The sequence below is a fragment of the Hypanus sabinus genome, chromosome 14, assembly GCF_030144855.1.
Source record: "Hypanus sabinus isolate sHypSab1 chromosome 14, sHypSab1.hap1, whole genome shotgun sequence".
NCBI classification, from domain to species: Eukaryota; Metazoa; Chordata; class Chondrichthyes; order Myliobatiformes; family Dasyatidae; genus Hypanus; species Hypanus sabinus.
In genome coordinates this window covers 95,721,240-95,738,610 of record NC_082719.1, presented here as the reverse complement: position 1 = coordinate 95,738,610, position 17,371 = coordinate 95,721,240, and the positions used below count along the sequence as shown (strand labels likewise).

Sequence of the window (17,371 nt, the reverse complement as noted above, 5' to 3'; positions counted from 1 at the left end):
CTGCTCCACCATTTCATCATGACTGATCCATTTTTTCTCTCAGCCCCAATCTCCTGCCTTCATGCCCTGACCAATCAAGAATCTCTCAACCTCTGCCTTAAGTACAGACAAAGACTTGGCCTCCACAGCTGCCTGTGGCATATAATTCCACAGATTCACCACTCTCTGGTTCAAGAAATTCCTCCTCATCTCTGTTCTAAAAGTATGTCCCTTCTATTCTGTGCTCTGGCCTTCGACTCTCCCACCATAGAAAACATCCTTTCCACATCCACTCTATCAAGGTCTTTCAAAATTTGATTCAATAAGCTCACCCCTCATTCTTTTGAATTCCAGTGAATACAGCCCAGAGCCAGAGCTCTTCATATTGCAAGTCATTCAAGACTGGAATAATTTTCATGAACCTCTTTTGAACCCTCTCCAGTTACAGCATTTTGTTTCTAAGATAAGGGGGCCAAACCTGCTCACAGTACTCCAATTGAGCTCTCACCAGTGCTTTATAAATTTCAACATAACATCCTTGCTTTCATATTCTAGTCCTCTAGAAATGAATGCTAGCTTTCCTTAACAAGGACTCAACCTGCAAATTAACCTTTCGGGAGTCTCAAGTCCCTTTGCACCTCAGTGTTTTTCGTATTTTCTCTCCATTTAGAAAATAGTCAACCCTTTCATTTCTTCTACCAAAGTGCATGACCATACACTTTTTAACACTGTATTCCATCTGCCACTTCTTTGCCCATTCTCTTAATCTTTCTAAGTCCATTGTAGTCTCTTTACTTCCTCAAAACTGCCTGCCCCTCTACCTATTTAGATATTGTCTGCAAACTTTGCAACAAAGCAATCAATTCCATTATCCAAATCATTGACATATACAGTAACTTAAAAAGAATCAGTCCCAACATAGACTCCTGTGGAATAACACTAGACACCGTTAGCCAACCAGAAAAGGCTCCCTTTATTCCCACTCATTACCTCCTGCCAATCAGCCACTGTTTTATCCATGCTAGAATCTTTTCTGGAATATCATGGGCTCATACCTTGTTAAGCAGTTTCATGTGTGGCACCTTGTCAAAGGCCTTCTGAAAATCCAAGTGCACAGAATCAACTGATTCTCCTTTGTCTATCCTGCTTGTTACTTCTTCAAAGAATTTCAACAGATTTGTCAGGCAAGTTTTTCCCTTGAGGAAACTATGCTGACTACGGCTTATTTTATCATGTGCCTTCAAGTACCCTGAGCCCTTATCCTTAATAATCGACTCCAGCCACTGAGGTGTGATTAACTGACCTATAATTTACTTTCTTCTGCCTCTTTCCCTTCTTGAAGAGTGGAGTGACATTTGCAATTTTCCAGTCTTTTGGAACCATTCCAGAATCTTGTGATTCTTGAAAGATCATTATTAATGCCTCCAACAATCTCTTCTGCCACCTCTTTCAGAACTCAGGGATGTTTACCATCTGGTTCAGGTAACTTATCTACCTTCAGACCTTTCAGTTTCCCAAGAACCTTCTCTCTTGCTATGGTAACCACACAGTTCACGCCCCCTGACACCTAGAACTTCAGCTATACTGCTAGTGTCTTCCACAGTGAAGACTGATGCAAACAACTTGCTCAGTTTGCCCACCATTTCCTTGTCTCCTGTTACTACCTCTCTGGCATCATTTTCCAGCAGTCTGATATCCACTCTCACCTCTCTTTTATACTTAATGTATCTGCAGAATCTTTTAGTATTCTCTTTAATATTATTGGCTAGCTTGCTTTCGTGTTCCATTTTTACATTCTTAATGAATTTTTTAGTTGTTTTCTGTTGGTTTTTAAAAGATTCCTAATCCTCCAACTTTCCACTAATCTTTGCTCTATTATATACCTTCTCTTTGGCTTTTATGTTGGCTCTGCCTTCTTTTGTGAGCCACAGTTGTGTCATCTTTCCTTTACAATGCTTCTTCCTCTTTGGGATGTACATATCCTCTGTCTTCTGAATTGCTTCCAGAAATTCCAGCCATTGCTGCTCTGCTGTCATCCCTGCCAGTGTTCTTTTCCAATCAATTCCGGCCAACTCCTCTCTCATATCTCTGCAATTCCACTAACACTACTGTAATGCTGATACATCTGACTTTAGTTTCTCCTTCTCAAATTTCAAGGTGAATTCAATCATATTATGATCACTTTTCCCTAAGGGTTCTTTTACCTTAAGCTCTCGAATCAATTCATGGTTGGGAAAAGGGGATGGGAAAGGGGAGGGAGCGTTGAACACCAGAGAGACATTTGGTAATGATCAATAAACCGATTGTTCAGAATCAAAAGACTGCCTGGTATCTCAAGGCTGGGGGTGTCTGCACCCATGCCACATCATGCAGCTTGCACTCCTCTACTACCTGTCCCACACTCCTCCTGCGGCACATCACCCTCACCATTCCCAACATCAATTGCTCTTGCTAGCTTCACAAACTCACTCTCCACTCCACATTGACAAGTACAGTACTGTAGAAAAGTCTTTGGCACCTGAGCTACACTACCAAAGACTATTGCCAAAGACTTTTGTACAGTACTGTACATGTGGTAAATTAATCTGAATCTGAAATTTGAAAAATAATAATATGAAGAGGGATGGTTTATGAAAATGAGCAGTGAACTGATCAAGATAAACTGGTGCCTAAGCTTGGCAATCAAAATTGGAATAGTTTTTGAACAATTGGAGGGCTTTAATGTTGAGCTGTTTCGGTTCCAGTCCAGTGAAGGAAGAAAGAGAATCAAGTTAAGGCGAGAGTTTCAGATTTGAAAAATAAGTATAAAATTGAAAAGAAAATTCTCAACTACAGAACAGACAGTTTAACCTTGGTGGTGGGACATGGTCACAGAAGTAATAATCAATGATAGTTAGATGGTCATAAGTCAAAATTTGAACTGATTAGTCATCATGGTTTTGTTAAATATTTCTCATCAACTGGACAGTGTTTTTGATGATATAGTAAAGAATGTCAATAAGGGAACTGCAGTTGATATGGACTTGCAAAAGGAATTTGATGAGTATAGTAGACCTTTCATCAAGGTGGGTTGCTTCACAACAACATTGGGCATGGACAACATTTGGAAAACTAACAGGAAACATAGTATAAGCACAAGAGTTTCTGCAGATGCTGCAAATCCAGAGCAATGCACACAAAGTGCTGGAGGAACTCCAATCATGACAAAGGCCCAAAATATCATCTGTTTATTGCCTACATGGATGCTGCCTGACTTGCTGTTCCTCCAGCATTTTGTGTAGGAAAGAGAGTAGTAGTGATTGTCATTGTGTATTTTAGACAAAGAGAAGTATAGGTTCACAGGGGTTTGGTAGGAGGATTAATACTTTTCTGTATAATATTAATGATTTGAAATTATGTATATGGAGCACAATTTAAAAAGGTGCAGCCGACCCAAATCTAGGAGTTGCCATGCGCTGTGAGGAGAGTAATTGTTTCAAGAAAATATTGACAGGCTTGTCATAGAGCCATAGAATAGTACAGCATAGAAACAGGCCAATTGGTCCACCTAGTCCATGCTGAACTATTCTTCCTTCTAGATCTATCGACCCACACCTGGACCATAGCCCTATGGATCCCTGCCATCCATGTACCTATTCAAGTTTCTTTTAAACATTGAAATTGCACTCACATGCAGCACTTGCACTGGCAGCTCATTCCACACTCTTATGACCTGCTGAGTGAAAAAGATTCTCCTCATGTTCCCCTTAAACTCTTCACCTTTCACCCTTAACCCATGATCTCAACTTGTAGTCCTACCAATCCCAATGGAAAAAACATTCTTTCATTTACCGTATACTTCTATCAAATCTTCACTCATTCTCTGAGGCTCCTGGGTTTAAAGTCCTAACTTATTCAACCTTTCCTTTAACTTATTCTGGCAGCATCTGTAAATTTTCTCCAATCTTCTTTGTTTCAATCTTATTTGTATATTTCTTGTTGATTTGTGATCAGAACAGCACACCATACTCCCAATTTCAGCCTCACCGACATCTTACACAACTTCAACATAACATCCTAACTCCTGTGCTTAATGAAGGCTAGCGTGCAAAAACAGCACACACAAAGTGCTGGTGGAGCTCAGCAGGTCAGGCAGCATCCATGGAAATAGACAAACAGTCGAGATTTTGGGCTGAGACCCTTCTTCAGAACTGGAAAGGAAGGGGGGAGACATCAGAATAAAAAGGTTGGGGAGGGGGAAGGAGATAGCCTAATGGTGATTTGTGAAGCCAGGTGGGTAGGGAAGGCAAAGAGATGGAAAGGAAAGGGAAAGGTATGATAAATGTGTCGAAAGTTCTCTTTACGACTCCAGTTTCCTGTGATGCCCATTCAGGGAATTATGTGGTCTGTACTCCTAGATCACTCTGTTCTAACACACTCCTCAGTGCCCTACAGTTCACTGTGGATGGATGAATAAGAAGCAGATTCTCAAGGACAGCTTCTACCACACTGCTGTAAGACTGTTAAATAGTTCTGCTGGTTCAAAAGTTGGATTCGTGACCTCACAATCTACCTCATTATTATTACCTGCACTGCACTTTCTCTGCAGCTCTTAAACTTCATTTTGCATTATTGTTTTGGCCTGTACTGCCTCAGTGCACTGTGTAATGATTTGATCTGCATGAATAGAAGGCAGGACAAGCTTTTCACTGTATCTTGAGACATTTGACACTAATAAACCAATACCACATGAAATATAGTACTGAGAAATGTTAAGTGTTATGCGGTGGGAACATTGAGAAATGTCAATACCGTGGAAAGGGCAGTAGTCTGGTGGTGTAAACACACATTCAGAATCAGAATCAGGTTTAATTTCACCAGTGTATGTAGTCAAATTTGCTGTTATGCAGCAGCTGTACAATACAATGCATAATAACAATAAACCAATAAACTAACTTACAGCAAACATACATACTTTTATATAGTAAAATTAAATAGGTATTGCAAAATATGAAATCTAGGTAGTGAGGTAGTGTTCATGGGTTCAATGTCCATTCAGAAAATTTGTTGAAAGTGACAGGCATATTGGGATGGTGGTTTAGAAAAGGGCATAGGATCCTGGTTTTATCAAGGATCAACTTTATTTGCCATATTCATTCCATATATTAGAAATTTGCTGTGATGTGTTGGTCAGGGTGTGACATGCGACAATTAAAGGAGGACAATTATGAGGGGCTCACGAAGCACCTTCATCAAAATGTTGCAACAATATCTGGATTACTGTGCCCAGTTCTGTACCTTGTAAGAATGTGAAGGCAAATTTCACAACATGTCAGTGATAATAAACCTGACTGTGATTCTGATGTGGCAGTAGGTGCCATTAGCTACTTTACTCAGAATCTAGGGCATTGCTTTGCTTTGCTTAAATTGTACAGAGTTAATCAACACTTTGTAAAAATGTCAAGCCTTTGAAGAGGGTGCAGAGGAAATTAGCTAAAATAATTGAATGCTGATGAGGTGTAGTTCTTCGCTGCGCTAGAAGGCGAGAGGAGGGAATGCAGTGAGGGAATCTAATGGACATATTTGAAATCTTGACTGGTTTTTAGAGTAGGTTGAGATGATGTTTCAGTTGGCAAAGGGGGTCAAGAACCAAGGGACATAGAGTTAAGGTCAAAATCAGAATCTAGTTTATTAACCCATCAGTTCCCTCTAAAATGGCCAGGTGTGTGGCTGCACAGTGACTGAACAGCTCCCACACACGTTGCCTTTGTTACTGCGCAGCTGGACTTTTCTTTTTTATGATGTTAATAAAATTTTGAAATCTATGTTAATATAATTGTGAAATACCCTGAATGTAATCCATACATTTACTAAATAATAAATGTACATTTTAGAGCTTCAGTACTTACATTGTCAGTGTGTCAAGTTAGAAGACTGTTACAAATTGTAACACTAAACACAGAATGGAAGTCAGTAGATCATTGTTAATAACCTGTCGGCCAACGCCTTCTAAATATTCATAGTATGCGTATTTCAAAAGAACATTTAAAGTGCTGTGCAGTTTTCAGGCTATGTAAAAAAATTCCTGCTCAGAGCAATGGCTGGTCCACGCAGATGTAAAAAAAATTAAAGGGAAAGTTGTCACTGACATTGTCATGAATTTTGTCTGGTGTCTGTTTTGTACTGCTGTCTGGTGGCAGCAGTACAGTGCAATGCATAAAAAATTACTATAAGATGCAATTGTAATAGATAGGTAGATAGAGAAGGGGGGGGGGAGAGGGAGAGCAACTCAACTTCACTTGCCCCATTACAGGTCTACCCTGTTTTTTGAACATTCACTTTACGTCAACTCACTGTTATGAAAGGCCTACATTAGTTACCTGTTTTCGCTAACAGAAGGTGTTTTCACTGTTATAAAAAAAGGCAGCGTGCACACCAAGCAGCCAGGCTCCTCTCCCGGAACTGCATTCTAGCTGGCATTGCTTAAACAAATGCATGTGAGCATCTGTGCTTTATGTTGATTTATTTTGTGCATCCGTTAGCAAGATGAGTTCCAAGGTATCGGAAAAGCCTAAAAGAGTGCATAAGGGCGTTACAGTTAGTGTAAAACTAGACATATTTAATTAAGCGTTTCGATCGTGGTGAACAAAGTAAGGACATAGTGAGTTTGGCTGAGCGTTTGTGGAAGTTGACGAAGATGATGTTGAAGAGGTTTTGGCATTCCATGACCAAGAACTGACAGATGAAGAGCTGATGAAGAGGAAAGGATAACAATTGAAACTGAGCGCAGTAGCGAACGGCCCGAAAGTGAAGTCGTCCAGGAACTGAATGGGAAGCAATTGCATGAGATTTTCACTGTGATTGCCAACACTGCAATGATTGCAGAAAAGTATGACTTTAATTTTGAAAGGGTATGTAGGTTTAAGGCATATTTGCAGGATGGTTTGTGTGCTTACAAAACTGTATGATAGAAAAATGTGCGAGGCTAAGCAGTCAAGCATACTGTCGTTTTTCAAGCCTTCCGCATCAGCCACAGCAGACGACGAAACTCGACCTTCGACATTGAGGCAGGCAGACATAGACGGTGACCTGCCTGCCCTGATGGAAACAGATGACGATGAGATGACACACCAGTCTCCTCTACCTCCCACCACCCCAACCTCCGACGACTCAGCCTAACACACCATCGTCAGTGTCCTCACTGTCTTCTCGATTCAGTAAATGAAACTACACTGGACGTACAGTATTTCTACTTTATAAAGGTTGTGTATTTTTATGTGTTATAGGGTAGCTTCTTAGCTTAAAGGTTATTGGAAAGAGTGCTTCCACCAGGAGCACTTGCGCCGTGTGTTTTTGCCGCGAGTGCTGCCAAGAGCGCTTGCGGGAGATTTTCACTGCGGTGGACAGTGCTGCAATAAATGTAGAAAAGTATCCCTACGTTATATAGGCTGTGTATTTATCAAATCATTCTTGCTTTTACTCTATGTTACTGTTATTTTATGTGTTATTTGGCATGATTTGGTAGGTTATTTTTTGGGTCTACGAACACTCACAAATTTTTCCCATATAAATAAATGGCAATTGCTTCTTCACTTTACGACATTTGGCTTACAAACTGTTTCATAGGAACCCTCTACCTTCGAATAGCGGGGGAAACCTGTATTGAAATGTTCCCACAACCAATGGACGCACTTTCAAGGATTCTTCATCTCATGTTCTCAATATTTATTGCTTATTTATTTATTATTATTGTTTCTTTCTTTTTGTATTTGTACAGTTTGATCTCTTTTCCTACTTGTTGAATGTCTAAGTTGGTGAGGTCTTTCATTAATTCTGTTATGTTTATTATTCTATGGATTTATTGAGATGCTCGCAAGAAAAGGAATCTCAGGGTTGTATATGATGACTTATAAATGTACTTGGAAGATAAATTTTCTGAACTTTGGATAATAAAGTAGTGTTCATGGGTCATTGGACTGTTCAGCTGGCTAGTAAAAGTGACAGGAACACTTTTTTCTGTACCGTGTCAGTGTTAAGAGCCTGGATGCACTGTCTGGCTCTTGGTGAAGGCAGATTCAGTCTGAAAGTAGAGAATTTGCAGGGTTTAGAAGAGAGGATGGGACTTTGGGATAGACAGGACGAGCTCTTACATGGCACTGAGGTGCACCCAATAAACTTCTGGTAAGATGGCAATGTGTTTGGTCGCAGTGGCTTCCACAGGGTATACAAAAGGTGCTCTGTCATATTTGAACATATTTTTAATTACCACAAGATTCTGCTGAATGCTAAGGATCTAGAATACTGTAGGTCTACCCCATCAGTGAGTTGTTCGCTGGCAGAGAATACCGTAAATTCTGGTGGATAAGCTGAGAATTTAGCCCCAAATTTTGGTCCTAAAATTAGGGGGTTGGCTTATACAGAGGGTGCCAACTTTGGAAAAACGAATACACGAAAGACAGGTCGTATTTATTGGCTGTTTTTGAGTCAAATTCGTTCCACTGTCGACACATGAATTCTTTGAATGGTTTGTTTAAACTGACATCTAGTGGCTGGACCACGGACATCAAACCACTGGGGATGACTGCAATGTCCGTATTTTCAGCTTTCAATGCTGCTTTTGTCTCACCTGACAAGCACGCTTTGAAAATGTCCCAGACAAGTAGCGACTTTTCCTTCCTGAAACCTTAAGGACATCGACGCCACACCAATAAACCTACTTCAAGCAACCTGCTTCATCCATCCAGCAGCGTTCTTGAACGTAATCAACAACACCCTTGGGGAATTTTCTGAGTAATCTTTGTTTTTAGTCTCAACACAAGATCATGTCTATTCATCAATTGGGTGCATCAACTTCACATAGTTTTGAAATTTTCTCTGACCTCACGGTGTTTCTCGGCCCATTTCAGCGCTTGAGCTTGTATCATTTCTCTGGTAACAATGTATCCAGACGATCGCTGGTGATTCACCCACTCTAAATCTTTTTCTTCCAGTTCTGGCCACTGGTATGTTTTCCCGCAGATTGTACATTTTGTCTCTGGCATTTCCCTCAGCGCGTCCTCTGCCTTTCTCCACTCTCTCACTTGTTTCTCATTTACACTAAACTTCTTAGCAGCTGCAGAATTATTCGTTCCTTTAGGAAAATCAACAACCTTCAGTTTGAAACCAGCATCATATCACACTCGTTTTAACCTTTTGTACATGGTGGTCACAAACTCAATACTGAGTACAAGAAGTGATCCTGCTACCCTGTGTTATGTTTTAATGAGATTACAATGGTTTCACGGGGGTTACATTTCAGGGGATTCTTTTCCTTTGGAAACCAAATCCAAAATTTGATTCCCTGATTTATTTATTAAGAATTCGCTTATAACACTCTACAATGTGTAGGCCTGTTTTCTTAGCAGGTACTGGTTCACAAAATTTCCCAGTTCCAGATCCGACAAAGCCGAGTGCCGGCATGTGAGATCTTGTGATCTTTTTTGGTTAGATTAAAAACCTCGACAAAAGGGGCCGGGTTATACAGAGGTAACATGAAAAAGTCACTTTTTTAACCTTGAAAATGGAGGGTAGGCTTATACCCCGAGTCAGCTTATATTCCAGAATATACGGTATGAAGGAGTTTTTTTTTATCGTGATGCTGTCCAAGTTGAAGAAGGCTTACAGTCTATTAGCGAGTGGCCATCTTAGTCATTTTTCTTGTGATTGCAAGACCCTTTAGAATATTGTTAACGAGGAATCCCGCAAGTTTGACTCACTGATTCACTGTGAGCAGGAGCAGATGGGGGAGGAGCTCTATGAAATCGGTTGTAGCAAGGACTAGACCTGAAGCCACAAGGTCGCCCATTTACAGCTGTCGGGAGAAAGGTGTCAAAGCTGGCGAGCTCCACCATGGGCAGTGTGGCACGCATCCAGGCTGCAGTCAGTACTTCTCCGCCTCCAGTGTTCTCTCAGCAGAAGACAAACTCGAATGTGGCTGCCTGCAGGTTTTGGTGCATTCAGTTGGACAAGCCACTGTGTCACCTGCTTACAGCCGCTGGGAGAGAGGCATCGGAGAAGATGCACTACACCTGGATGGTGTGTTGCAGCATCCGGGCTGCTTTCGCTCGACAGAACAGTGGACTCAGGGTCTGGGCTGTGTACATAGATAACTTGCGTGATTGTATTGCTGTTATGCTATATGTGGTTACTATCCTGTATGTGCAAGGACTAGGCCTGAAGCTGTGGTATCGCCTATTTACCGCTGCCGGAAGAGAGGAGTCTGAACTGGTCTGTTCCCTCGGGTGGGGGGGTGTGGTGTGGCATCCAGGCTGAAATCAGTGCACCCCCCCCCACTCCGTGTTTGCTGGGCGCAAGGCAAACTCTGCTGTAGTGTTCTGCAGATTTTGGTGGTGTTGGATGGTTTGAATTTGGACTCTTTTATTGATGGCTGCATCTTTCTGTCTTACACCTGCTATGGGTATTTTGTGCTGTTTGTGACTGTTGGTACTGTGTTTTACATACACATACAGGTTTCCCCCGCTATCTGAAAGTAGAACATTCCTATGAAACCGTTTGTAAGCCGAAATGTAAAGCGAGGAGGCAATTACCAGTCATTTATATGGGAAAAATTTCTGAGCGTTCCAAGACCCAAACAATAACCTACCAAATCATACCGAATAACACATAAAATCTAACATAACACGAACATATAGTAAAAGCAGGATGATATGATAAATATACAGCATATATAAAGTAGAAATATTGTATATATCTTATCAAAATCGGGAAGCCAGCGAGCCAAAATCGATTTGGAGAAAAAAAATCAGCACGTACACGCATGCGCACACAACTGCCCACATAAGGCTTCACAGTCATTGTAGTCTTTCTCGGGGTAAACACACGTATAAAGCAGGCGTCTTTTTTTCGTAAAAGCGGAAAGCCTTTTTGGTTAGTGAAAACAGGTACTAATGTTTCGTCCTCGGTAACAGCGAGTTATCGTAAAGCGAACGTTCGGACGAGCGAGAGAGAGAGAGAGTATTCTAGCACTGAAGTTGTAATAAAGATATTTTGTAAAAGAAAGAGCAATGTTGCCTTGTTTGGCTCTGTTCATGAGTAATCATGTATGGTTGAAGGACAATTAAACTTGAATTAAATGGCCTCCTTTTGCTACTCCATGGTGGTTTCAGGTTATTGCTGAATATACACTGAAATCAGAATGCAGCAAACACTGGAAAAATGAAGAATCCCCAGAGTAACTACGTGTATCCACATTTAACTGTGAACGCTCAATTTCTGAATGATCCTCAGCCCAACATATTGTTACAATCACAAAGAAAGCACGTCAGCACCTATGTTTCACTAGGAGTTTCAGGAGCTTTGGAATGTCTCCAGAAGGTTTCTCAGATTTCTACAGATGTATAGGGAAAAGCACTCTCACAACCTAGGACAGAGACTCCACTGCACAGGATCACAAAAAGCTGCAGTGCTTGTAAGCTCAGTCAGCTCCATCATAGCCTCCGCAACATCAACAAAATCTTCAAAAGGCAGTGCCTGAAGAAGGCGGTATCCATCATTAAGGAGACTCACCATCCAGAACGTGCCTTCTTCTCATTACTACAATCAGGGAGGAGGTACCAGAGTCTGAAGACACACACACTCAGTGTTTTAGGAACAGCTTTCCCTTCCACCATCACATTTCTGAATGGTCCATAATTATGAGCTCACTATTTTGCTCTCTTTTCATTATTTATGTTTCTTATTGTAATATAGTCATTTTTACGTATTACGTTGTACTGCTGAAACAAAACAAAAGAATTTTGCACAGTACAGTAATAATATTGCACTGTATTGCTGCAGCAAAAAAAAATCAAATTTCATGACATGGGTGATGATACACCTGATTCATATATGGGTCTCTAGAAATATAGAAACATAGAAAACCTACAGCCAGACAGGCCCTTCAGCCCCCACAGACTTGTGCTGAATCTGTCCCTACCTTAGAAATTACTATGCTTACCCATAGCCCTCTATTTTTCTAAGCTCCATGTACCTATCCAAAAGTCTCTTAAAAGATCCTATTGTATCTGCCTCCACCATTGTTGCTGGCAGCCCATTCCACGTACTCACCACTCTCTGAGTAAAAAGCTTAACCCTGACATCTCCTCTGTACCTACTCCCCAGCACCTTAAACCTGTGTCCTCTTGTGGCAACCATTTCAGCCCTGTGAAAAAGCCTCCGACTATCCACACAATCAATGCCTCTCATCATCTTATACACCTCTATCAGGTCACCTCTTATCCTTCATTGCTCCAAGGAAAAAAGGCCGAGTTCACTCAACCTGTTTTCATAGGGCATGCTCCCCAATCCAGGCAACATCCTTGTAAATCTCCTCTGCACCCTTTCTATGGTTTCCACATCTTTCCTGTAGTGAGGCGACCAGAACTGAGCACAGTACTCCAAGTGGGGTCTGACCAGGGTCCCATATAGCTGCAACATTACTTCTCAGCTCCTGAATTCAATTCCATGATTAATGAAGGCCAGTACACCGTACGCCTTCTTAACCACAGGGTCAACCTGTGCAGGTGCTTTCAGCGTCCTATGGACTTGGACCCCAAGATCCCTCTGATCCTCCACATTACCAAGAGCCCTACCATTAATACTATATTCTGCCATCATATTTGATCTCTCTGTTGTGGACTGAGAGTGGGAAGGGAACAGGGAAAAAGGAATCATGGTTGGGAAAAGGGAAAGGAAGAGGGGAGAGAGCAGGAAACACAAGAAACAATCGATAATGATCAATATCCAATTGTTTGGAATAAAATGACTTTGCCTGGTGTCTCATGACTGGGCGTGTCTCCATCTGCACCCCCTCTCCCCCTACCCATGGCATTCCTTCTCTGACATCTGTCAAACACCCCTCCCGTGGCGCTCCAGCCTCGTCATTCCCAACATCTTTTGCTCCCACCGGGTTTACAAGCTCACTCTGTGCTCCATGTTGACAAATACAGTACTGTGCAAAAGTCTTAGATACGCTAGTGCCTTAGGCATTTGCACTGTTTGTTAATCATATAAATTTAATTCTGATTCTGAATTTACTTAGCTGAGGTAATCAGTGCTTCTCTGCCCAAAATCTAAGCCAATGTTTTCTTTTAATAAAAGTTTTACATGGTGATCAGTATTGCTCACATGAGAACTCATTCTCTATATTTGGCAGAGATGTAGAAAATGACTCCGACAACAACATTCGGCAAATCCAGCAAGAAGCTCACAGAGTGTTTCGGTCACGTCGACACATTAGTGAAGATTTGGAGACCACAGATATTCGGGATGGCGGTGATGTAAGAAATCCAAAAACAGTTTCTCTTTATAGTGCATGTAAATCAGTGAGTCTGATATTAACTGTGTTCAATATTTACTTCACCTTCAGTATGCACCTTCTAAAGACATTTTTTATTTATTGAGATATAGCATGGAGTAGGCCCTTATGGTCCTTTAAGCTGTGCCCCCCAGTAAACCCTCAATTTAGTCCTAGCCTAATCACGGGACAATTTACAATGACCAATTAACCTACCAACCAGTACACCTTTGGACTGTGGGAGGAAACCAAAACACCCGGAGGAAACCCACGTGGTCATGTGTAGAACATACAAACTCCTTTCAAGCAGCAATGGGAATTTATCGTGAGCCACCTGTAATGTAAAGTGTTGTGCTAACCGCTACTCTATCATGCTGCCAGGTAGTTAACATCAGTTAAGCATAAGTCTCGGTATGTTCTGCCCCAACCACTCACTTCCCAACAAGTGAAAGGCAAAGTAAAATTAATTGTATGATAATTTATAGGTGTAACATTTTAAAATGTTGTATTAAATTGTTCCTAATTAAAAAAGAGGCTGAGAGATGGAAATATTATTATAGGCTGACTGCAGATGGGAATCCCTTTTATAATTAAGATTTTTCATGTAAAAAATCTTTTTGCATTTAAATATGAATTAACGTAGAATATTCTATTTGTAACATAAATGCCACTTTCACAAACTCTGGATAATAACAGCACAGAGAGGACTGTTAAGACTGCTCTTTTTTTCATGTCCATTTTAGACAATGTGGCAACCATGTTAACCTCCAGGTAATCATCACTGTATATTTCTAATCAACTTGATGGATTATTTTTATTTCAATAACCTCATCAGTGGCAAAGCTGAACAACAAAGCTGTCCAACCAGAAAGATGAGAAATCAATAGCTTGCGTTAATGTGGTGTTTTTATGACCCGATGATGTCCGAAAGCCAATGAGGTGTAGACATCGGTGGAAGGTAGAAAATGTGACAGCCAATTTGTACGAGTTGTTTGAAAGATAAATATTGACCAGGGCATGGGAGAAAGCTCCTCTGTTGTTCCCAGTGGCGTTATGAGGTCTCTTAAATCACTTGAGGGGACAGCAGGCTTAATGGGTTTAATTTCTTATTTGAAAAATGGCAAGCCAAGTTTTACACTCGGTTACCAGGATGGCTTGAACGCCTGTATACTTGAGTCAGCAATATCACGGAGAATCCCACCCACCCTGCTCATGGACTGTTTGTCCCAGTCCCATCAGGGAGGAGGCTAAGCAGCATCCATGCCAAAACCACCAGATTCATAAACAGTTACTTCCCTCAAGTGGTAAGGCTGATCCACACCTCCACTCACACCAAACACACCACCACTACGACTTTATCATTTCCTGTCGGAGTCACCTTATGTACAGACACTCCTGTATCTAGTGTCACTTTAACAACATACTATATAAACTATCATGTATTTTTGCTTATTGTATTTTTCTATTATTGTGTTCTTTATCTTACTGTGCTTTTTATGGGCTGCATCAGATCCGGAGTAACAAAGATTTTGTTCTCCTTTACCCTTGTGTACTGGAAATGACATTAAACAATTTTGAATTTTGAGTAGATTTAGAAGATTAGATAAGTAATTAATGTATGAGATGCAAGTCCGAATGTTCTGTGAGCTGACTCATTGTTCTTTCAGTACTATTGAAACTCAGAGTTTTAATCTCTTCTGCATGCAGTTCACTGAGATAGGCAACACCTATAATCAGAAATGAATAGTTGTTCAGCAAAAGGTAAACCCACAGAGCATGTTTTTCTCCAGATATCACAAACAGCATCACCAAGTGGTCACAGTTCAAACATCCTGGGCGTACCTACCAAATAAATTCATTATATTTAAGGCTGGCTGACTAACAGTGCCCTGGGACAACAGGGTAGTGATAGGATTGAGGGAGTTTCTTTATCTCTTGAGACACGCCGACCTGATAGGTTGAGACTTGCATAGAAAATTTATAGGAAACTGTCGTGGTTAAACCTGAAGTTATACCCATGCTAGCATTTCTGTAGTTTGATGAAGTTGAGGCCAAGATAGGACTGAAAAAGAGAAGCATTGTACAGTTTTGAAGGTCCAAGAGAGAGTTTGGAGAAAAAAAATGCGTTTCCTCCGATTCTATAAAGCTGGAGTATAATTTTAATATTAGAGCTGGTTCATTTGAAATTAAATCAGTAAGTATTTTTTTCACACAGGTAAGTGTAAATGTGACAATGAAAATCTAGGATGGTAAGTTCTCATATTTAATGATGAGGTTGTGGGACTAATGAAAAGAAGGGATGCGAGAGTGGACTGTATCCAACTACACTTTCTCATCCATTCCCAAAAATGGTTTGGGAGTATTCCTAAAAAATTGGGATCTTTTGGGTTGCTTGTAAAAATGCTGAGGTAAACTTAGGAAGATACTCTGAAAGGATCTCCAGCAATAAATCTCCACATCATCTCATGGAATGGTTTGATTGTCAACAGAATGATAACTTCTCATCAGCTATCTAAATTCAAGAGCTTTTTCACAGTGTATTTAGCAAATTTAGGAGAGTGAAGGGGGGTGCGTGGAACTGAAATGGGATGGTCTCTTTCATTCTAGACATATTAGAAAGTACTTTCTTGCAGGTCAGTACTGAGCACTACCATACAAGGACATGATACAATTCAGGGAAAAATGCATATGGTCAGAAAAAAATATGAAAGGTCTTCAGCACCCTTTTTTCTAGAGCTTCTCACTTAAACTAGAATAAGTTTCTTCTTTCCCTTCCCCCTTCCCTCAGAATTTCTGCGTAACAGCAAAACCTCTTTGCAACTTTCCTCAGTTTAATGTAGATGCGATGAGGAACTGTATTGGGGATCAAACCCAAAATTTTTCCTGTAATTCTTTGCCGATTTGATTTGTTTTAAAGCAAAATGCTAGTCTGCATTAATGAATTGAGTGTTTGCTGCCTTAATCTTCCCAAAAGTTTGTAGTTTTTCATTGACTCCGTTGTATTTTTATGTTCTAATGTAAATGCCTGCAAAAAATGACTCTCAGGTTGGTATAGTGCCGATAAAAAGTATTCAATTCCCCCACCCCTACCCCGATGGAAGTTTTCATGTTTTAATGCATCACAACATTGAATCACTGTGGATTTAATTCGGCTTTTTTGACACTGATCACCAGAAAAGACTCTTTCGTGTCAAAGTGAAAACAATTTTCTACAATCAGTTTAAATTTATTACAGATATTAAACACAAAATAATTGATAGCATGATTACTCATCCCCTTCAAGTCAGTATTTAGTGGATACACCTTTGGCAGCAATTACAGCCCTGACTCTGTGTGGATAACTCTATCAGCTTTGCACATCTGGGAACTGAAATTTTTCCCCATTTTTCTTTACAAAACTGCTCAAGCTCTGTCAGATTGCATGGGGATCACGAGTGAGCAGACTATTTCAAGTCCAGCCACAAATTCTCAATTGGATTGAGGTCAGATCTCTGGCTTGGCTACTCTTGGACATTAACTTTGCTTTTTGAAGCCATCATGTGTAGTTTTGGCTATTATACTTGGGGTCATTGTCTTACTGGAAAAATTTCTTCTCCCAAGTAGCAGTTCTCTTGCAGACTGTATCAAGTTTTCCTCCAGAGTTTCCCTATATTTTGCTGCATTCATTTTACCCCCTACCATCACAAGCCTAACAGGGCCTGCTGCAGTGAAGTATCCCCACAGCATGAAGCAGCCACCACCATATTTCATGGTAGGGATGGTGTGTTTTGGTGATGTGCGGTGTTTGGCTTATGCCAAATATAGCATTTAGTTTGATGGCCAAAAAGTTCAATTTTGGTTTCATCAGACCATAGAGCCTTCTTCCAGCTGACTTCTGAGCCTCCCACATGTCTTCTGGCAAACTCTAGCTGAGATTTCAAGTGGGTTCTTTTCAACAGTGGCTTTCTCTTTTCGACTCTCCCATAAATCTGCGATAGGTGAAGCACCTGGGCAACAGTAGTTGTATACGCAGTCTCTCCCATCTCAGCCACTGAAGCTTGTAACAGACAGACAGACAGACAGACATACTTTATTGATCCT

General features: G+C 40.8%; 1 protein-coding gene across 10 annotated transcripts in view; it reads left to right on the top strand.

Annotated features, from left to right (window-relative positions):
- nedd4l (NEDD4 like E3 ubiquitin protein ligase) overlaps positions 1–17,371 on the top strand; it is a 423,982-nt gene that overhangs the window by 318,482 nt on the left and 88,129 nt on the right. For all 10 annotated transcript variants that reach the window (XM_059989671.1, XM_059989670.1, XM_059989668.1 and 7 more), the window contains one exon: positions 13,151–13,274. In XM_059989671.1, coding sequence (XP_059845654.1) covers positions 13,151–13,274 — 124 coding nt within the window. The remainder of the gene's footprint in view (positions 1–13,150; positions 13,275–17,371) is intronic.